This window comes from Rhinolophus sinicus, linkage group LG01, assembly GCF_036562045.2.
Source record: "Rhinolophus sinicus isolate RSC01 linkage group LG01, ASM3656204v1, whole genome shotgun sequence".
Classification (NCBI taxonomy): Eukaryota; Metazoa; Chordata; class Mammalia; order Chiroptera; family Rhinolophidae; genus Rhinolophus; species Rhinolophus sinicus.
The window spans coordinates 107170941-107189508 of record NC_133751.1 but is presented as its reverse complement, the minus strand read 5'-3'; the positions used below and the strand labels follow the sequence as shown (position 1 = coordinate 107189508).

General features: G+C 34.1%; 1 protein-coding gene across 6 annotated transcripts in view; it reads right to left on the bottom strand.

The window, feature by feature from the left end:
- Nucleotides 1-18568, bottom strand: part of ATR (ATR checkpoint kinase) — a 118552-nt gene that overhangs the window by 50306 nt on the left and 49678 nt on the right. For all 6 annotated transcript variants that reach the window (XR_012497057.1, XR_012497058.1, XM_074334043.1 and 3 more), the window contains 7 exons: nucleotides 17438-17644; nucleotides 16279-16392; nucleotides 11697-11812; nucleotides 6728-6848; nucleotides 4427-4564; nucleotides 2519-2729; nucleotides 235-413 (listed from right to left, as the gene is read on the bottom strand). Coding sequence is in view for 4 of the 6 variants with exons in the window: in XM_074334043.1 (XP_074190144.1) it covers nucleotides 235-413; nucleotides 2519-2729; nucleotides 4427-4564; nucleotides 6728-6848; nucleotides 11697-11812; nucleotides 16279-16392; nucleotides 17438-17644 (1086 nt within the window). In the remaining 2 variants the exon portion in view is untranslated. The remainder of the gene's footprint in view (nucleotides 1-234; nucleotides 414-2518; nucleotides 2730-4426; nucleotides 4565-6727; nucleotides 6849-11696; nucleotides 11813-16278; nucleotides 16393-17437; nucleotides 17645-18568) is intronic.

The window sequence follows — 18568 nt, the reverse complement described above, 5'->3', positions numbered from 1 at the left end:
CCATACCCCACATAGAAGATGAGTGAACTGTCCTTCCTCAGGGCATATCTACGTCCCTGTACTTAAGACACTACACCCAACTGATGCTTCTCTCTTTCCACCAATCTATAAGCTTCTATTACAAAAATATCTAGAGCCTAGCACAGCATCTAAAAGACTTGGTAAAATGAACAATAAAAATGTACTAGACTGGCGATAAATACCATTATTAAGTTCACTATATTAATTTCAAACCTGTAAAAATCCGAGATGCTCTTGAATATCTTGTCTCTTTTCTGTAATAAATGATTCAAAGTGCATGACAGCTCGTGTGTATGCTTTGGAGCGAAAGGAAGCCACTGCCAGAGTATCTTGAGGTATGAGATCTAGAAAACGGCTTACACTCTGATAGTCTTCATAATCCACACTGGACACTAGGTTATAAAAAGATAATTCAGTAATTAAAGACTTAGAGGATGAAATTTGAAGTGTCAGTTTTAATTTCAACATATTTATTTTCAATTCAATTGATTTCACTAGCTAAATTAATCTAAACGTTTTCAGGTATCATATTTAGAATGTAGCTGTCAACAAGCTGCTTGATCAAAGGATTCTTGCTCCAACTTCACCTTTATTACTTATCTCAGACATTCATTTGAGTTTCTGTTTCCTCATAAATAAAAGGGAAGTATTAGTATCTGCCTGGCCATCCCTACAATGTTGTAGTGAGGATTAAATGTAAATTTTAGCAAATGTTGAAAAGATAGAAACATGATAGAATAGATATAAAGATTAGTTAATTATACTGATAACTATAAAAAACACCAATAGAGTACAGCTATTGGTAGGAAAAAAGCAGAATTATGGAAATAGACTTCTTTTTCATTTTAAAGTTTAGACTTCTTTAACAATCTATGTTTTTCCTGCGTTGCCACATATACAATATCAACTATTACAATGGAAACTGAAAGTAAAATTACCTTTGAAGTAAAATCACAAATATTTTAAAAGGGTAATTTTTTTCAAGAGTCTAAGAAAAGACGTAATTTGGAAACTTCTAAATGAGGACAGTCCAATTTGTGAATTCTTGTTTAAAGCATATTAATTTTAATAATGATTCATAACAGTATGTAGAAAACAGGAAATATAAATTTCTCCAAAATTTAAACAATCAAGATAGTAAATTTAAAATAAATTATATTTAAAATAAGTCCCTTACTTCCATCAAAATTTGTAGACCATTTCAAATTATGAGGAATGTTAAAGGTATTGTACTTTTGAACCATAGCAAACATTCTTAAATGCTAGAATTTTCATCGCAATGTTAGTAGAAATGGTGATAACAGAGTTCATACTTGGTTTTATAGTAACATTTTCACTTGCAGAAACAGGAACATTTAAATGTTAAATTAATGGAAAAATATATTAGCCATACTCCAGGAAAAAAAAATTCCCCCAAACAGATAATTAGTGCAAGCTCAAAATTTTTTAGAAAAATAAACTATTGTGCTTAACAAGAGGAATGTATGTGCTTTCACAGGTATAAGAACAAGAGAAAGATGCTCAGAAACTGAGAACTGTGTAAGTGGAGGCCTCTTTAAGAATTGTTAGTCAATTTGTTCAATTAACCCCAAAGCCTTGGGGGGAAAACATATAATGTCCATTAAAATGGCTGAGGTATACAGAAGCAGACAGATAACATAGTTCATCTACTTGCTACAAGAATGAAAAAAAAAAAAAAGGTTCCAAAATGTTAAGAGAATCCATTACTATCTTTATTCTTCTCACCAAATGCTTATACCATAGGGGCAGATGTCATTTTTAACGCTAATAAGATTTCCCTTTTAATCACCTTAGTGGGAGTTGTGATACCACAGGGAAAAAGAGCGCAACAGTAGGTGCAGCAGGGCATAGTGTAGTAACACGTATTAGGCATTTTCTGGAGAGCTGCTGGATAAAAAAAACTACCCGAAAGAGGTCAGGAAATGAATAAAAAACGTATGTGAGGAGCGGGCAGGGGGAGGCCATGAAATTAAAATCTTTGAAATTTAAAACTTAAATGTGAAAAAGATTGCAGAGTATTTCACAAGTGAAAAAGGATAAGGAACAGTTCACTACATGTATATGTATGCGTATGTATATGTATATACACACATACTGAGGGGACATAAAGTAAATGCACACAATACACTGAGGTGACACGCAGCAAATGTTAACAGTTAGGGGTAGGTTAGTAACAATAGTAACACGGCATTTATTTCACACTTTACAATTCATATATTCATCATCTTCTTTAATACTCAATCTTCTAAGAAGAAAAATTAGGTTGTGTCTTGCCTAAAGCAATGAATGTGACAGAATTTATAGAGGTTTTCTAACTATAAATCACTGCTCTTTCTCAGTGAAATGGCCACCTTAAGAAAAAGAATGGTATACAAGAAAACAGGTCTTTTAAAAGCTAATACTTAAATTATAGAATTGATACAGAAAGAAGCTAATTGGTTAATAATTAAGAAAACAAAGAGAAGTTATAACTCACCCATTGAGTCTACCTTATCTCTGTTTGATTTGCTCTGTGGAAATTTCTCAGCATTCAGTGCCTGAAATTTGTGCCTCGCCCACTGTGTGAGATGGTCAAGCATGGAGAACACAGTCTGTGTGCTGAGTTGACAGAGATCAGATGCACTGTCTTGGGTACTTATGGTATGTTGATCATCATGCTTTAGAACGGCCATAATTTCTGCATAAACCTAAGAATTAATTTTATGGTTAGTAATATGTCTATATAATGTCATTTTACTACTATCTAACATATAAGACTAACCATTCTTAGGCAACAATTTTGAAAAGAAAAAACCCACAATGGATTAATAATAAATTATCTTTCTTATTAAGCCAATAAAAGGTTACCCTAAAAAGAAAAGTCATAAAAGGAAGTACAAAAATATTTTTAAATTCTTCTCGATTATTCAATAAATGAAAATGAAACTATTATTAACTACTAGTAAAACAACTTAAAACAATATCTCATACTATCCAAAGAAATCAATTTCGGAATAATTGAAAGGCTAAATGTAAAATCAAAAGGATTAAAAGAAAATGTAGGAAGTATGTACATGACATAGGATTAAGAGAAGGCAAAACAAAAATGCTTAAAATTCGCAAGTTATAAAAGATTTATAAATTTGGAATTTACATTTAAAATCTCTCCATGGAAAAAGGCATAAACAAAAGTTAAAAAGAAAACTACTAACTAGGAAAGATTTTTGCAAGATATAACTGGCACAAATTGGTATCCAGAATATATGCAGAAATGCTACCAATTAATTAAAAGGGACACACACAACACACACACATACACACACACACCGACACACACACACACACACACACACACACACAATAAGTAGAGGATGTGAACAGACGATTTACAGAAAACTAATCAAAATGGCCAATGAACATAACTACTGGTAATAATGAAGATGAAAATTAAAAATAAAATGTCCTTTTCTTTTTTAATCCACCAAGTTGCCTAAATTTTAAATGTTTTAAAATATCAAGTGCTGGCAAGTATATGGGAAATGGATACACTTGTGAACTGCTGGTAGGACTATAAATCAGTATAGCCAATTTTGCAGTCATTGATTTTAAATTATATACCATATAACCCAACAGTTTTGCTTTTTGGAATTTACTCTAGATACACATACACACTATCATAAGTAAGAACTGCCATGATGCTTACCATGGTTTATAAAAGCAAAACATTGGAAATAATCATTATTATGGCAATAGTTACATAAATTATGGTACAACTATAAAATGCAAGGATTATATTATGCCGCATTAGTAAAACAGTGATACACTATCTCTCTCTCTCTCTATTAATTAATTAATTAAAGAAAGCAAGTTGCAGAACAATACCTACAACAGGATACCATCACAAAGAATAAAACAGAACCAAGTGCATTTAAAAAAACGGTCTTGAAAAATATACATCAAATTAATAACAGTGATGACCTCTGAGGATATGAGATCAGAAATGGAAGTCAAAGGGTACACTTTGATTTATTTGTATAATTTGCATTTTTACATTAAGAACATAGTAATATGCTACTTATGCTATTAAAATAATCATTTTAAAATGTTATATGTATGTGGTTACAAAATTAAACCTACGAAATATTATAAAATGAATAACAAAATACTCTCCTACCTTAATCCCAGGAAAAACCCCCATCAACACTTACTTATACATCTTTCTCACAAGTTCTGTGTATATTTGGGCATCTATAATATATATTTTCTAACTTTCTACACTAAGCATTCTATCATTTTTTGGTAAATAAAAAGTAAAAGAGGATATTGTAAGCACTTAGACATGCACATACATAGAATACACTGGTCCACATTTCCCACTAATATTAAGTAAAATGCTATCTCTCACCTCCTGCTGATCTTCCTGATTACAACCCAACAGGACATACACTAGAATATGCGGAAGAAGATAGATGGTCACCTTGAAGTCATGCTTCATCATAATGCTACAGCAGGTGAAGATTTTACTGGCAAGATCATGCCGAACCTGGAAACTCAAATGGTTTAGAGAGAGTAAGCAGTTTTATACATTTTATTCTACTGATTAATACCAAAGAACACATGAGCTAATTTACCGCTGCAGCGGGTACTCTGTTACAGAGGCGTGTGCACACAGCAGGAAGCTGCCTCTCTGGTAACTCAGTGTCACCAAGCTTCCGCAAGGGTTGAGACCTCTATAGGCAAAAGAGTTACCTGGGCTGCCAACTATCTCAGCATAAATTCTCTTCCTCTCTTGCAGTTCATTTTTAAATGCATCATGCTTTGTTACAGATTAATTTCCCTAATTACAGTATATTTTACTTAGCTAACATTAAATTTAGTGTTTTAACAACTCAATACAAAAAAAAATAAACAATCCAATTGAAAAATGGGCAGAGGACCTGAATAGACATTTCTCCAAAGAGGACATACAGATGGCCAATAGACATATGAAAAGATGGTCAGTGTCACTAATCATCAGAGAAATGCAAATAAAAACCACAATGAGATACCACCTCACTCCAGTCAGAATGGTTATTATCAAAAAGTCAACAAACATGTGTTGGTGAGAATGTGGAGAAAAGGGAACCCTCGTGCACTGTTGGTGGGCCTGCAAACTGGTACAGCCGCTATGGAAAACAGTATGGAGGTCCCTCAAAAAACTAACGCAACTACATTACGACTCAGCAATTCCACTTCCAGGTATTTATCCAAGAAAATGAAACCACTAGTTCAAAAAGATATATGCACCCCCTTGTTCATTTCAGGATTAGTTACAATAGCCAAGATATGGAAGCAACCTAGGTGTCCATCAATAGATGAATGGATAAAGATCTATCCATTCATCTTTGTATGTATAATGGAATATTATGCAACAATAAAAAAAAATGAAATTTTGCCATTTGTGACAACATGGTACTATGCTAAGTAAAATAAGTCAGACAGAGAAAGAGAAATAGAGAATGGTTTCACTTACATGTGAATCTAAAAGCAAAAAAACAAAAACAGACTCAGAAACAGAGACTAAAGAGACAGTTACCAGAAGGGAGGGGGTGCAGGGATGGGAGAAAAAGGGAAGACGAATATAGTCAATAATATTGTGATAAGTTTACAGTGACAGATGATTACTAGAATTAGTGGGGTGATCACATCAGAATGTTGAATCACTATAGTGTACACCTGACACTAATATAACCAGTGTAAGATTGTATACCACCTATACTTGTGTACTTAAATTCAAAATACAAAAAGAAAGAAATTGGCTAAGATTACTTCTTAAAGTTCTCATCACAAGGGAAAAAATGTATGTGAGGTGACCGATGTTATCCAATCTTACTGCGGTAATCATTTTGCAATATATACATATATCAAACCACTATGTTGTACAACTGAAACTTGCACAATGTTATATGTCAATTATATCACACTAACTGAAAAATTAAGAAAACAAACAACAAAAAATTCCAGAGCTGGAAGTAATTAACATAGTCTACATTTCACATAATACATTTTTAATATATTTATAAAAACTGAGATAAACTTTCTTAAAATTATCAGGTATAAATTATTTTATTTTTAAATACTAATTAACAGAAATGTGAATTAAAAGCAAAGGTTGTGAATTTTAAATACGCCTTAAACATTTTCTTGGAACACAAAGTATCTTTTTGTCTGCCAGGCACATAAAAATTTCATATTAGAAAAATATCAGAAATACACCTCTATTTTACCATGAAATTTTATTTAAAAAAATATTTTTATTCTAGAGTAAGCTCAGATAATGTATCCTCTTTTAGAAGTAGTTACTAAAGGATAATATATTTTTTAATTACTTAATAAATCTTTTTATTATGTAATAAACTCTGATAAAGCATTTACTTCCTTTTAAACAGTGTTATTTAAAAGTGTAAAACGAACGGAAATAACGTAATAGACATTTTACAAACGCATTAAGACCTTAGTAATCTGCTTGACAAAACAATTACCTTCTTACTAAGAAACATACTAGTATCAATAGAGAAATTGTTACTTTCTATTAGTAAACATTTTCTACAAAAATTTCTATCATTATCAGCACAAATATGTCAATGCCTGCCGAACATGCTATGCATTCAGATAAATGTTATTTCCTTTAGAATTTGTTAACAAATTCTCAACAGAATTCTCTCACCTTTGTTATAAGATAACCAGCCCAAGATGCTGACCATTCTGCAAAGTTATTACCTAATTTACTTAAGTAAATTGGCTTCTTTACTCCAGACCAATCTGTTGACTTCTGAGAACTCTTGTACCTGCAATTTTGAAAATCTGTGTATTAAAAAATATATAAAAATATGTCTATCTGTTAAGAACTTTAGCAAAGAAAATTTAAGAAACAGTATCAACTTTCACTGACTATCCCACTACTGGTTTGCCTTTACTGAAATCTGGTTAAAGATACTACTTTTCCTATATCCTTCTTAATGGCGGGGTGAAAGGTCATTCTTACACATGCCAAGTACTTCCAAGGATCTGCGTCTGCCTCCTCCTCAACGCTCCTTTCAGATCCTTCAAACTCCCTTCTTCGAACTTTCCTTTGTGCTTCAAGCCACCCACGTATAGTGTTCTCTACTCCTCATTATGGGCATCTACCAAACTCACTGATTACCAAACTCATTTATAACTTTAGTATATGACCCAGTGTTTTCTTTCTTCCCTGAGTTTTATCATCTTGAGTGACTTCAATGTCTGGCTGGACCATCTAATCTAATTCAAAACTTCTCAATGACTTTCTCTTCTACTTCTTTACCAGGATTCCCTTGACAATACAAAGAAACTTCGTCACTTCCAAAATGAACTATTTAGAAAACTTACTCTATATAGGGCCATCCGTAGTTTCCCAAATTTACAGTTCTTTCACCCAGTTACTCTAACGCATCTGTTCTCTCTCATCTTTTGACCCTGCTAAACTCTCCCAATTTATACCTTCCTTTCATTACCTCTTTCCCTAACCAGCTTGGTCTCCATGCTCCTTCACTTTAAGCACTCTCTTGGTGATATCCTCTACCCATTCCATTGCCACTGTCTTTACCAGCTGTACCAATCTGCCAACCTCCCAACCTTGGATTCATCTAAAAGTCTGCCTTCTAAATATACGGTGATGGAAAGAGAACTGACTCCGGCTGGTGAACACACGATGTGATATGTAGATGATGTATTACAGAGCTGTACACCTGAAATCTATGTAACTTTACTAACAATTGTCACCCCAGTAAATTTTAAGTAAAAAAAAAAAAAAAAAAGAAAGGTTTGCCTTCACTGAAATGATATCCAGGCCACTGCACTGACAACAGAAAATCACTTAATTGCTTATGAGATCAGTACTACATATTCTTAGTCTTTAACCCCAATGGACCTTTCCTTATTAGTTCTCCCTTCAGGGTTCCACAGCAGCTATTTCAAATCATCGCTTTCCTCCTATCACCTATCCCAACTCCACTGCCACTTCCACCAATAATCTCATTTTCTATATCTCACATTTCCTGGGAAAAAACAAAAACCACTGCGCGCCATAATCACATCTGTAAACTTAGCTGAGTTATGTCCATCATTTTATCTTCCCCGACTGCAAAGAAAAGGACTATATTCCCTCTGGATCTCCCATTAGGGGTATGGCTACCATTCGGGATGCTCCTCAGGGTCCTACTGCATCACCTACCACTTCTCTCTTCCTTAACTTCAACATGATCCTTTCCATTTGCTCCTCAGCACTAACATTTAAACATGTTCAAATCACTCTCATTTTACAACTACATGTCTGTAGCGGGTTGTCGTTTTTTTGTTTTTGTTTTTTTTTGAGGGTAGTTGGTTCCCTGTCAATCACCAATTAAGGTTAGAAAATGACAAATATAATAAATGCCCTGAGTAGAGACCTCAGCAAACATTATGTATTTCACCACAGTCTAAATTTCTAAAAATTGAAAAGCCCAATAATCTCTCAACTAACCATCACTCTTTTGAATCATTATAAACATAATTCTCTAGATGATTTTACCAAGTGTTATGGTGAACTTAGCTAAAATACTGTTGATACTGGGGTACAAGCCAGGTTCTACCTAGCTGCAACCAAATGTTTTTTCCTAAAATTATTTCTATGTCAACTTTGAACTGTAGTTGATTTATCTAGTTCTAAAAATCAAATCTCCCAAACATAGCCATCCTTTTATCTAAGTTTCTGATTGTATATAAACAGCCCAATTGAAAAAAATAAACAAAGGTGAGTATAGGAACATACTTTTAAGGCAGCAAAAACAGAGATATACTTTTAGAAAATTCTTTATTTCCCCCAGGACCTCTGAAGCAAATATCAAGCAGTCCAAGCTATAAAACTGACCTATTGGCTAACCTGCTGTCCTGGTGTTTCATACAGAAGCTGTCAAACAAAAGTGCATCAACTCCATTAATATTGTCATCTATTGACCTCTTATTTTTTTTTTTTTTTTAAGATTTTTTTTTTTTTATTGGGGAAGGGGAACAGGACTTTATTGGGGAACAGTGTGTACTTCCAGGACTTTTTTTTTTTTCCAAGTAAAGTTGTTGTCCTTTCAGTCTTAGTTGTGGAGGGCACAGCTCAGCTCCAGGTCCAGTTGCCGTTGTTAGTTGCAGGGGGCGCAGCTCACCATCCCTTGCGGGAGTCGAACCGGCAACCTTGTGGTTGAGAGGACGCGCTCCAACCGAGCCATCTGGAAGCTCAGGTGCCGTGTTCAATCTTAGTTGCAGGGGGCGCTGCCCACCATCCCTTGCGGGACTCGAGGAATTGAACTGGCAACCTTGTGGTTGAGAGCCCACTGGCCCATGTGAGGATCGAACCGGCAGCCTTCGGAGTTAGGAGCACGGAGCTCTAACCGCCGGAGCCACCGGGCCGGCCCTGACCTCTTAATTTTATGAGGCAACAATTTCAGTGAGCAGATCCCAACTATATAAAGCTCCTAACTTTCACCACTGAGGGACCATCTGAGAGGTTCCTTTAAGTTCTCAAATACAAAAGCAGAAGAATCAAAAGAATTCTCACTGTGAGATATCACCTCACCCCAGTTAGAATGGCTATCATCAAAAAGACAAATAGTAACAAGTGTTGAAGAGGCTGTGGAGAAAAAGGAACCCTCATACACTGTTGGTGGGAATGCAGACTGGTGCAGCAGCTATGGAAGGCAGTGTGGAGGTTCCTCAAAAAATTATGAATAGAATTACCATATGACCGAGCAATCCCTCTCCTGGGTATCTACCCAAAATTCTGAAAACGTTTATCCATAAAGATGTATGTGCTCCAATGTTCACTGCAGCTTTATTTACGGTGGCCAAGACATGGAAACAACCAAAATGTCCTTCGATAGATGAATGGATAAAGAAGTTGTGGTATATATACACAATGGAATACTATTCTGCCATAAGAAAAGATGAAACAGTACCATTTGTGACAACATGGATGGATTTTGAGATTATAATGCTAAGCGAAATAAGTCAGACAGAAAAAGTAGAGAATCATATGATTTCACTGATATGTGGTATATAAAACTGAAAACAACAAAAGAACAAGATAAAAAAATGAAGAAACAAAAACTCATAGACACAGACAATAGTTCAGTGGTTACCAGACGGTAAGGGGGGAGGAGGGTGGTAGATGAGGGTAAAGGGGATTCAATATATGGTGATGGAAACAGAACTGACTCTGGGTGGTGAACACACAATGTGATATATAGATGATGTATTACAGAACTGTACACCTGAAACCTATGTAACTTTACTAACCACTGTCACCCCAATAAACTTTAATCACAAAAGAAAAGAATTCTCATTGCTTTGCTAAGATTACTCTAATAAATCACCACTTAAATACTGCTTCTTATGAAAGAATTAACAAGTAGGCAAACAATGCTGGCTTCTTATGAAAAGTTAAATTGAATAGCAAGTAGGCCAAAATGTGGGCTTCTACTTCATATGAAGTAGGCAATAGCCACCCTACCCCTCATAAAAAAAAAAAATAAAAAAAGCAAGGAATGTATTCAACCAGCTGAAACTGAATAATTATTTACTATTGAGTATTAATTAAATGGTAAGCACTCTACTAGGTACGTTTTAATGTTATCTTCTTTATTCCTAACAATGATCATTCAAGGGAAGTAAGGCTATCCACATTTTCCAGATGAGAAACTTGAGACTTGGAAATGTTAAGTAACTTGCCCAAGTCTTTAGAGCAAGCAAATGCAGAGCCAAGATTCAAATTTAGGTCTATGTGACTCCAAAGGCTATGAACTTTCCACAAGGTCACAGAAACTCTTAATCATCAATCCATAGGTGCTATAAAATATAAATAAATGAAGAAGAGTGGGATCCTCAAAAACAACCACCAAATTTTAATTATAGGCTTTTACTTTATATTAATAAATTGTGTCTTTAAATAATGCTGTCCATAAGAAATAAAATTATGTTTAAAATGTTTCTAAACATGAAAAGGTAGATAACAAGTATGCATACTTAAGGGCTTTTATAAATAATGTTACTACAAGTCTAGGCATGGTACTAAGGCTCAAAGAAGTAAATTTATCCAAGGTGACATAGCTAATCAGAATGTGACCTAGAGTACCTAAAATTACAGTTTCTCAATAAAAATCCTTTATAATTTATGTGTTTCAATCAGTCCTAAGTTGTCAAAAAGGAAAAAAAAATATTACAAAATATTTTTTAAAAAGTAGAGGAAGAAAATCTCTTCAGGAGGAGAAACTGGCTAAGGTTGAAAATCTCTTATCTCTAACTGGGGTTACTAAAGGCTTTGAAACTAGCCTTAAACGTTAAATTTCTACATTAATTACATTTATCAAAAGCTTCAATTCATACTCAACTTAAAGGAGATTCTTTCAAAATACTGCCAGTTCAATTAAAAAAGTCAATCCTTTTAGCCTCAATAAATTTGTCTAAATACTTACAGAATTTAACCAATGAGTAAACTGTACTTCTCATTTCGACAAAATTATAAGCATAAATCACAGGGAAAATACATATGAGAACATATTAAAAATACTTTGAATGCTACAAAATTTAATCAAATAAATTTTGTAAAGTTAAAACAATTTTATGAAAATAGTTTTAATAAGTCTACCGACCTGGTATTTAGATGAGGTTCCAATATTTCCCGAACATGCTCAGGGAATCTCCTCCACAACTGGTGACCTGGGCTGCCGGTCTGCATCTCTCTACAGTCATAAATAGAAAGTAATTCCTACAAACACATTATTTCACATTTGTAAATCCACAATGAAACAGATAAACCTTTACATTTATCAACATTCTACACATTATAGTTATAAAAATACATAGAAAAATACACAGAATTCTAAAATTTGGGGGTTGTGAACTTGCTTAGGACATTAATTTCAATGCTTAGAATCATTTAGGTGACAAGGTCACAAAGCTGTAGCAGTACTTGAACACGCAGTTTGTGTTCTATATATAATATGTATCGAAATATAAGATTAAGAGCTACTTGGAAGAAAAATTGAAATTTTATATATTTGCAGAAGCATAATTCTTAGAAGTTGACCTTTTTGAATTTTAATGAAAGCAACTACAAATTCAAAATAGCTCAAAAATTCAAGATATCTCTAATTCTAGATAAAAGATACTGAGCTTAAAATTTTGAAAATAAGATGCAAATGTTGAAGACCAATTTACTACTCAAGCCCAAGAATTAAATGATTATTTTACTTTCCTGAAAATATAACAAATGCGATTTTATAAATGAAGAAAAAAATGTTAACATTAATCTTTAAAACAAGATAACCTGTTAGGATACCCTAACACATTCCATCACTTATTATTGTTCTTTTCAATTCCACTGAAAATGACCATATGCAATAGATACCTACCTACAAAATACAAGCAAGCACTGTCTAGCAAAACGTGTACTTCACACTTGTATTTCGTATTTTTAAATAAAAGGTAGCATATCATTAAGTTCAAATACAGAAGTATCCCAAACTCATCCTCATTAACTTTGAAGTGTTATTAAAATCTGTCTTGAAGCCAGCCTTGCCTGGTGTTTGGCAAAGTTGCTCGTGCTAACAGGAGCCCTCTTCATCAACCTCCAGACGGACTCAGTTGATCAACAATTCCATAACTTTTGTTTCGGGACCATTTACACTCTTAAAAACACTAATACATTCACAAATGTGGAACTTGCTTCATATTTCATTGAGAAAACAGAAGCAATCAGAAGAGACCTCTACCGCTTCCATTCTCCTATCTACCGAGCTCAGTAATATCGGTATCAGGGCCACAGGCTCTGCTTTCTCACTTGTTACTACAGATGAATTCTTTTTGCCATTAATTAAGGTTACCCCTTCCACTTCTACACTATGTTCCACATCTCTTTACAACTAAAATAGTATTACACCATTTCTCTCCTACATCATCACTTTTCTCCTTTCTGCTGAATTGTTCCAAAGCAAGATGTTATTTATCATCTTTATTCCTTATTCCATAGCTACTATTTCTATTCTTCAGCATCCAGGACTGGATGGTTTCACTAGTGAATTCTACCAAACCTTCAAAGAGGATCTAATACCAATCCTACTCAAACTCTTCCAAAAAACTGAAGAAAAGACAATACTCCCTAACACATTTTATGAGGCCAACATTACCCCGATACCAAAACCTGGCAGGGACAACACAAAAAAGAGAACTACAGACCAATATCTCTGATGAATACAGATGCAAAAATCCTAAACAAATTTCTAGCAAATCGAATGCAACAATGCATTAAAAAGATTATTCATCACGACCAAGTGGGGTTCATCCCAGGGGCACAAGGATGGTTCAACATATGCAAATCCATCAATGTGATACATCACATAACAAAATAAAGGACAAAAATCATATGATTATATCAATTGATGCAGAAAAAGCGTTTGACAAGATACAACATCCATTTATGATTAAAACACTTAATAAAATAGGTATACAAGGAAAATACTTTAACATAATAAAGGCCACATATGACAAGCCCTCCGCTAATCTCATAATTAATGGTGAAAAACTGAAGCCCTTTGCTCTACGTTTAGGAACACGACAGGGCTGTCCCCTATCACCTCTGCTTTTAAACATAGTATTGGAGTCCTCGCCAGAGCACTCAGGCAAGACAAAGAAATAAAAGGCATCCAAATTGGGAATGAACAAGTTAAATAGTCACTCTTTGCAGATGACACGATGCTATATATTGAAAACTCCACCAAAACGCTGTTAGAAACAATCAACGAATACAGTAAAGTTGCTGGCTACAAAATCAACGTACAAAAGTCCATTGCATTCCTATATGCTAACAATGAAATCTCAGAAAAAGAAATTAAAAAACTAATTCCTTTTGCAATTGCAACAAAAAGAATAAAATACCTAGGAATAAACTTAACCAAGAATGTGAAAGGCCTATATGCTGAAAAATATAAGACACTTTTAAAAGAAATTGAAGAAGACACAAAGAAATGGAAAGACATTCCGTGCTCATGGATTGAAGAATCAACATAGCTAAAATGGCCGTATTATCCAAAGCAATATACAAATTTAATGCAATCCCCATCAAAATCCCAACGGAATTTTTTAAAGAAATAGAACATAAAATCATCAGATATGTACAGAACCACAAAAGACCCCGAATAGCCAAAGCAATCTTAAGAAAAAAGAACAACGCTGGCAGTTTCACACTCCCTGACTTTTGCTTGTACTACAGGGAAACATTAAGCAAAACAGCATGGTATTGTCAGAAAAACAGACACATAGCCCAATGGAATAGAATTGAGAACCCAAAAATAAAACCACATAAATATGGACAGATAATTTTTGACAAAGAAGCTAAAAACATACAGTGGAGGAAAGACAGCCTCTTCAATACATGGTGCTGGCAGAATTGGAAAGCCACGTGCAAAAGAATGAAACTAGACTGCTATCTGTCACCATGTACCAAAATTAATTCAAAATGGATCAAAGACTTAAGCATAAGACCTGAAACAATTAACGGCATAGAAGAAAACATAGGTACTAAACTTATGGCCTTGGGTTCAAAGAGCATTTTATGAATTTGACTCCAAAGGCAAGGGAAGTAAAAGCTAAAATAAATGAATGGGACTATATGAAACTTAAAAGCTTCTGCACAGCAAAAGAAACCATCGACAAAATAAAGAGGCAACCAACTGAATGGGAGATTTTTGCAAACAGTGCCTCCGATAAGGGGCTAATATCCAAAATATACAAGGAACTCATGAAACTCAACAACAAAAAAACAAACAACCCAATTGAAAAATGGGCAGAGGACCTGAAGAGACATTTCTCCAAAGAGGACATACAGATGGCAAATAGACATATGAAAAAATGTTCAACATCACTAATCATCAGAGAAATGCAAATCAAAACCACAATAAGATATCACCTCACCCCAGTCAGAATGGCTATCATCAACAAGACAGATAGTAACAAGTGTTGGAGAGGCTGTGGAGAAAAAGGAACCCTCATACACTGTTGGTGGGAATGCAGACTGGTGCAGCCATTATGGAAGACAGTGTGGAGGTTCCTCAAAAAATTACAAATAGAATCACCATATGACCGAGCGATCCCTCTCCTGGGTATCTACCCAAAAAATCTGGAAACATTTATACATAAAGACACGTGTGCTCCACTGTTCATTGCAGCTTTATTTACGGTGGCCAAGACATGGAAACAACCAAAATGTCCTTCGATAGATGAATGGATAAAGAAGTTGTGGTATATATACACAATGGAATACTATTCGGCGGTAAGAAAAGATGAAATAGGACCATTTGTGACAACATGGATGGATCTTGAGATTATAATGCTAAGCAAAATAAGCCAGACAGAAAAAGTAGAGAATCATATGATTTCACTGATATGTGGTATATAAACCGAAAACAACAAAAGAACAAGACAAACAAATGAGAAACAAAAACTCATAGACACAGACAATAGTTTAGTGGTTACCATAGGGTAAGGGGGGAAAGGGGTGGTAGATGAGGGTAAAGGGGATCAAATATATGGTGATAGAAGGAGAACTGACTCTGGGTGGTGAACAATGTGATTTATAGATGATGTAATATAGAATCGTATACCTGAAATCTATGTAAGTTTACTAACAATCGTCACCGCAATAAACTTTAATTTTAAAAAAAATATGCTCTGCATGTGCTCTGAGATGTTTTAATTTCTGAGTATTTATATTATTGATATTTAGTCTGATATTTACTCAAGTGCTCAGAAATATAAGTATGTTCGCTAAATCATTTTTTAATAAAAGCAAAAAAAATTAAACACAACCTAAATGTGTTAAATAAATTTTTTAAATAAAATGTATATTTATATTGAATATTAAGTTACTGAAAAAAAATGAATTGTACTGACATGGAAAATTGCCTGAGATAGACTATGAAACACAAAAGAAAAATCAAGCTACAGAACATCATAAGTAATATAATCTCCTTGTTTGGTGGAGAAAACATACATATTTAAATATACATAAATAATGTTCAAAGTACCTGTAATAATTCTGAAATTTTTATCATGAACTTGTATTACTTTGATAATGAAAATGAGAGTTAAAACACTAAGAGTTTCCAAATTATAAAATTTACAGCTTTCTTACTAGAACCTAATAACATAAAGCCAGTAATGACTGTGAACTCTTACCTGAATGGCATAAGCAGCTGAGTCTTGAGCTCGGCTATTATCTGCATATGCAAGGTAAGCTCTTGTTAGTTCCATCAATAATCCATAGGCAAAGCTTGAATCTTCTACTCCAGTCTCAATAAAAACAAGAAAAAAATTCAAGGATATTTTGTATAAATTTCTCTAAACCATACTCTGCCTTCCATTGTGAATTTAACTTAATTGCCTAAGTGAAGTTAACTTAGAAAAGGAAAGGACAGTCAGGTTCAAATTAAGTTTGGTACCAAGGCTAAAATATAATGTGTAGCTAAGAAGCCAAATCGAAGGTTTTTAAGGCTATTTATAAAGTATATTAGAATCATTCAACTTTTGTATAGCTCTAGTAATTTTCATTTTTTGTTTTTTAACTCTTAGAAAATTATATTTATCTCATTTCCTAAATAGCATTCTGTGGAACACTGGTCCCTTGAGAAGCTCTGAGAAATAATTTTAACATAACTTTCTCTTGGAGATTCATAATGTGTATCAGTACAGAGGATGCAAAAAAAATGTATACACATTTTAAGAAAGGAAAACTCTGTATTAATTGTAATACTCAATGTATACCGATAACAAAAGATGAATACAAGTCACGTTTGACTTCTGCAATTACAAGATGTGCTCAAAGTGGTTACCATCAGCATCCAGACACTTCTGATTACTGCTTGAGCATAGGTACAGTAACATCTCTTAAAATGTGTATACATTTTTCTGGCACCTCCGGTATATTAAAGGTTCTGTTTAATTTTGTTTTACAGGACTTCCAAACTCATTTGATCACATAAACTTTATACACACACTATTAAAACACCTTGGGAAATTAGTTTCCCATGAAAACACTTAGCAATAGTGTTTAAATAGTAATATTTAAATAATTAAGTTTTAAATATTTGTCAAAATTAGGTTAGGAAGCTTATTTAAAAGTACACAGCAAACTAGACTGGGCTCAAACTTCACTGTTTTTGGCTAAAGATATCTACAACAGGATTAAAAAATAAATTCAGAAATTATCTATATTGCCTAGTTTAGATCAAGTTCCACTAAGGAACTTTATAATAAGCTGAATAGCTCTTTATAAATGGAACAGAAACCCCAATAGGACAGAGAACTCTCCCCGTCATTCCAAATTACCATTACTTACCACAAATGTAAAATCTTTTCCTTGGGTTTCGGTTGTTGAGAAATCTAGTCGACCTGGATCTATTGCCCCCAGCTCCCCTAAGCATTCCCCACAGAGCAGCCGAACTTGAGAGTTTGCATCTTGGCAACCTTTCAAAAGCACTGTCACCAACTGTGAGATAATGGGTTCCACTGTTTCACTATCTGTTGCATATTTTATCAGTTTTTCCTAAAATAAAAGAGAAAAAGTTTATACATAACTTTTACAAACTAGTATATTAGAAATTAGAAAGCTCAAAATGTTAAGAAATATCTGACATAAATGATGACAAAATTAAATTCCCATATCTGCAGTCTGTTCACCTAGTTTTGATGAGTTCACAATATGTTCCACAGTCTTAGAATCCTTAAGTGTATCTGAAAGTTTTAATCATTAATTCTTTAAACAAACAGCTACAGGTAGTGAGTATTATTACTTCAGCATACAAAAATAAGTAAGACATAGTTCTTACCCCAACGAGTTCACATTCTAATGGGAAAATAGACATGTAAACAAATAATTATCGTATAATATGTACAATAACAAAAACATTTACAAGGTAAAGAAGCAATGAAGAAGATGAAAAAGAACTCAGGATAGTCAACAGATATTTTAGTAAATATATCAAGGAGGAACAGCTATTACTTAAAACAAGACTGAAAAGTACATAAAAAACTACTAGAGAAGGAGAAAAAGATATGGGGAAAGGGAAATGATTTAAAAATAAAAGAGGTAAGAAGAAAGAGGTAGCCTTAATGAAAAATACAATGGTTCAAATAATCTTTTTTTAATCTGTCTCCTGAGGATGCTGTAATGAAAAACTGTTAAGAAAGAGACTACTGGGGCCAGACCGGTGGCTCAGGCAGTTAGAGCTCCATGCTCCTAACTCCGAAGGCTGCTGGATTCCCACATGGGCCAGTGGGCTCTCAACCACAAGGTTGCCTGTTCAATTCCTCCAGTCCCGCAAGGGGTGGTGGGCTGCGCCCCCTGCAACTAGGCAACTGGACCTGGAGCTCAGCTGCACCCTCCACAACTAAGATCGAAAGGACAACAACTTGACTTGGGGAAAAAAAAGTCCTGGAAGTACAAACTGTTCCCCAATAAAGTCCTGTT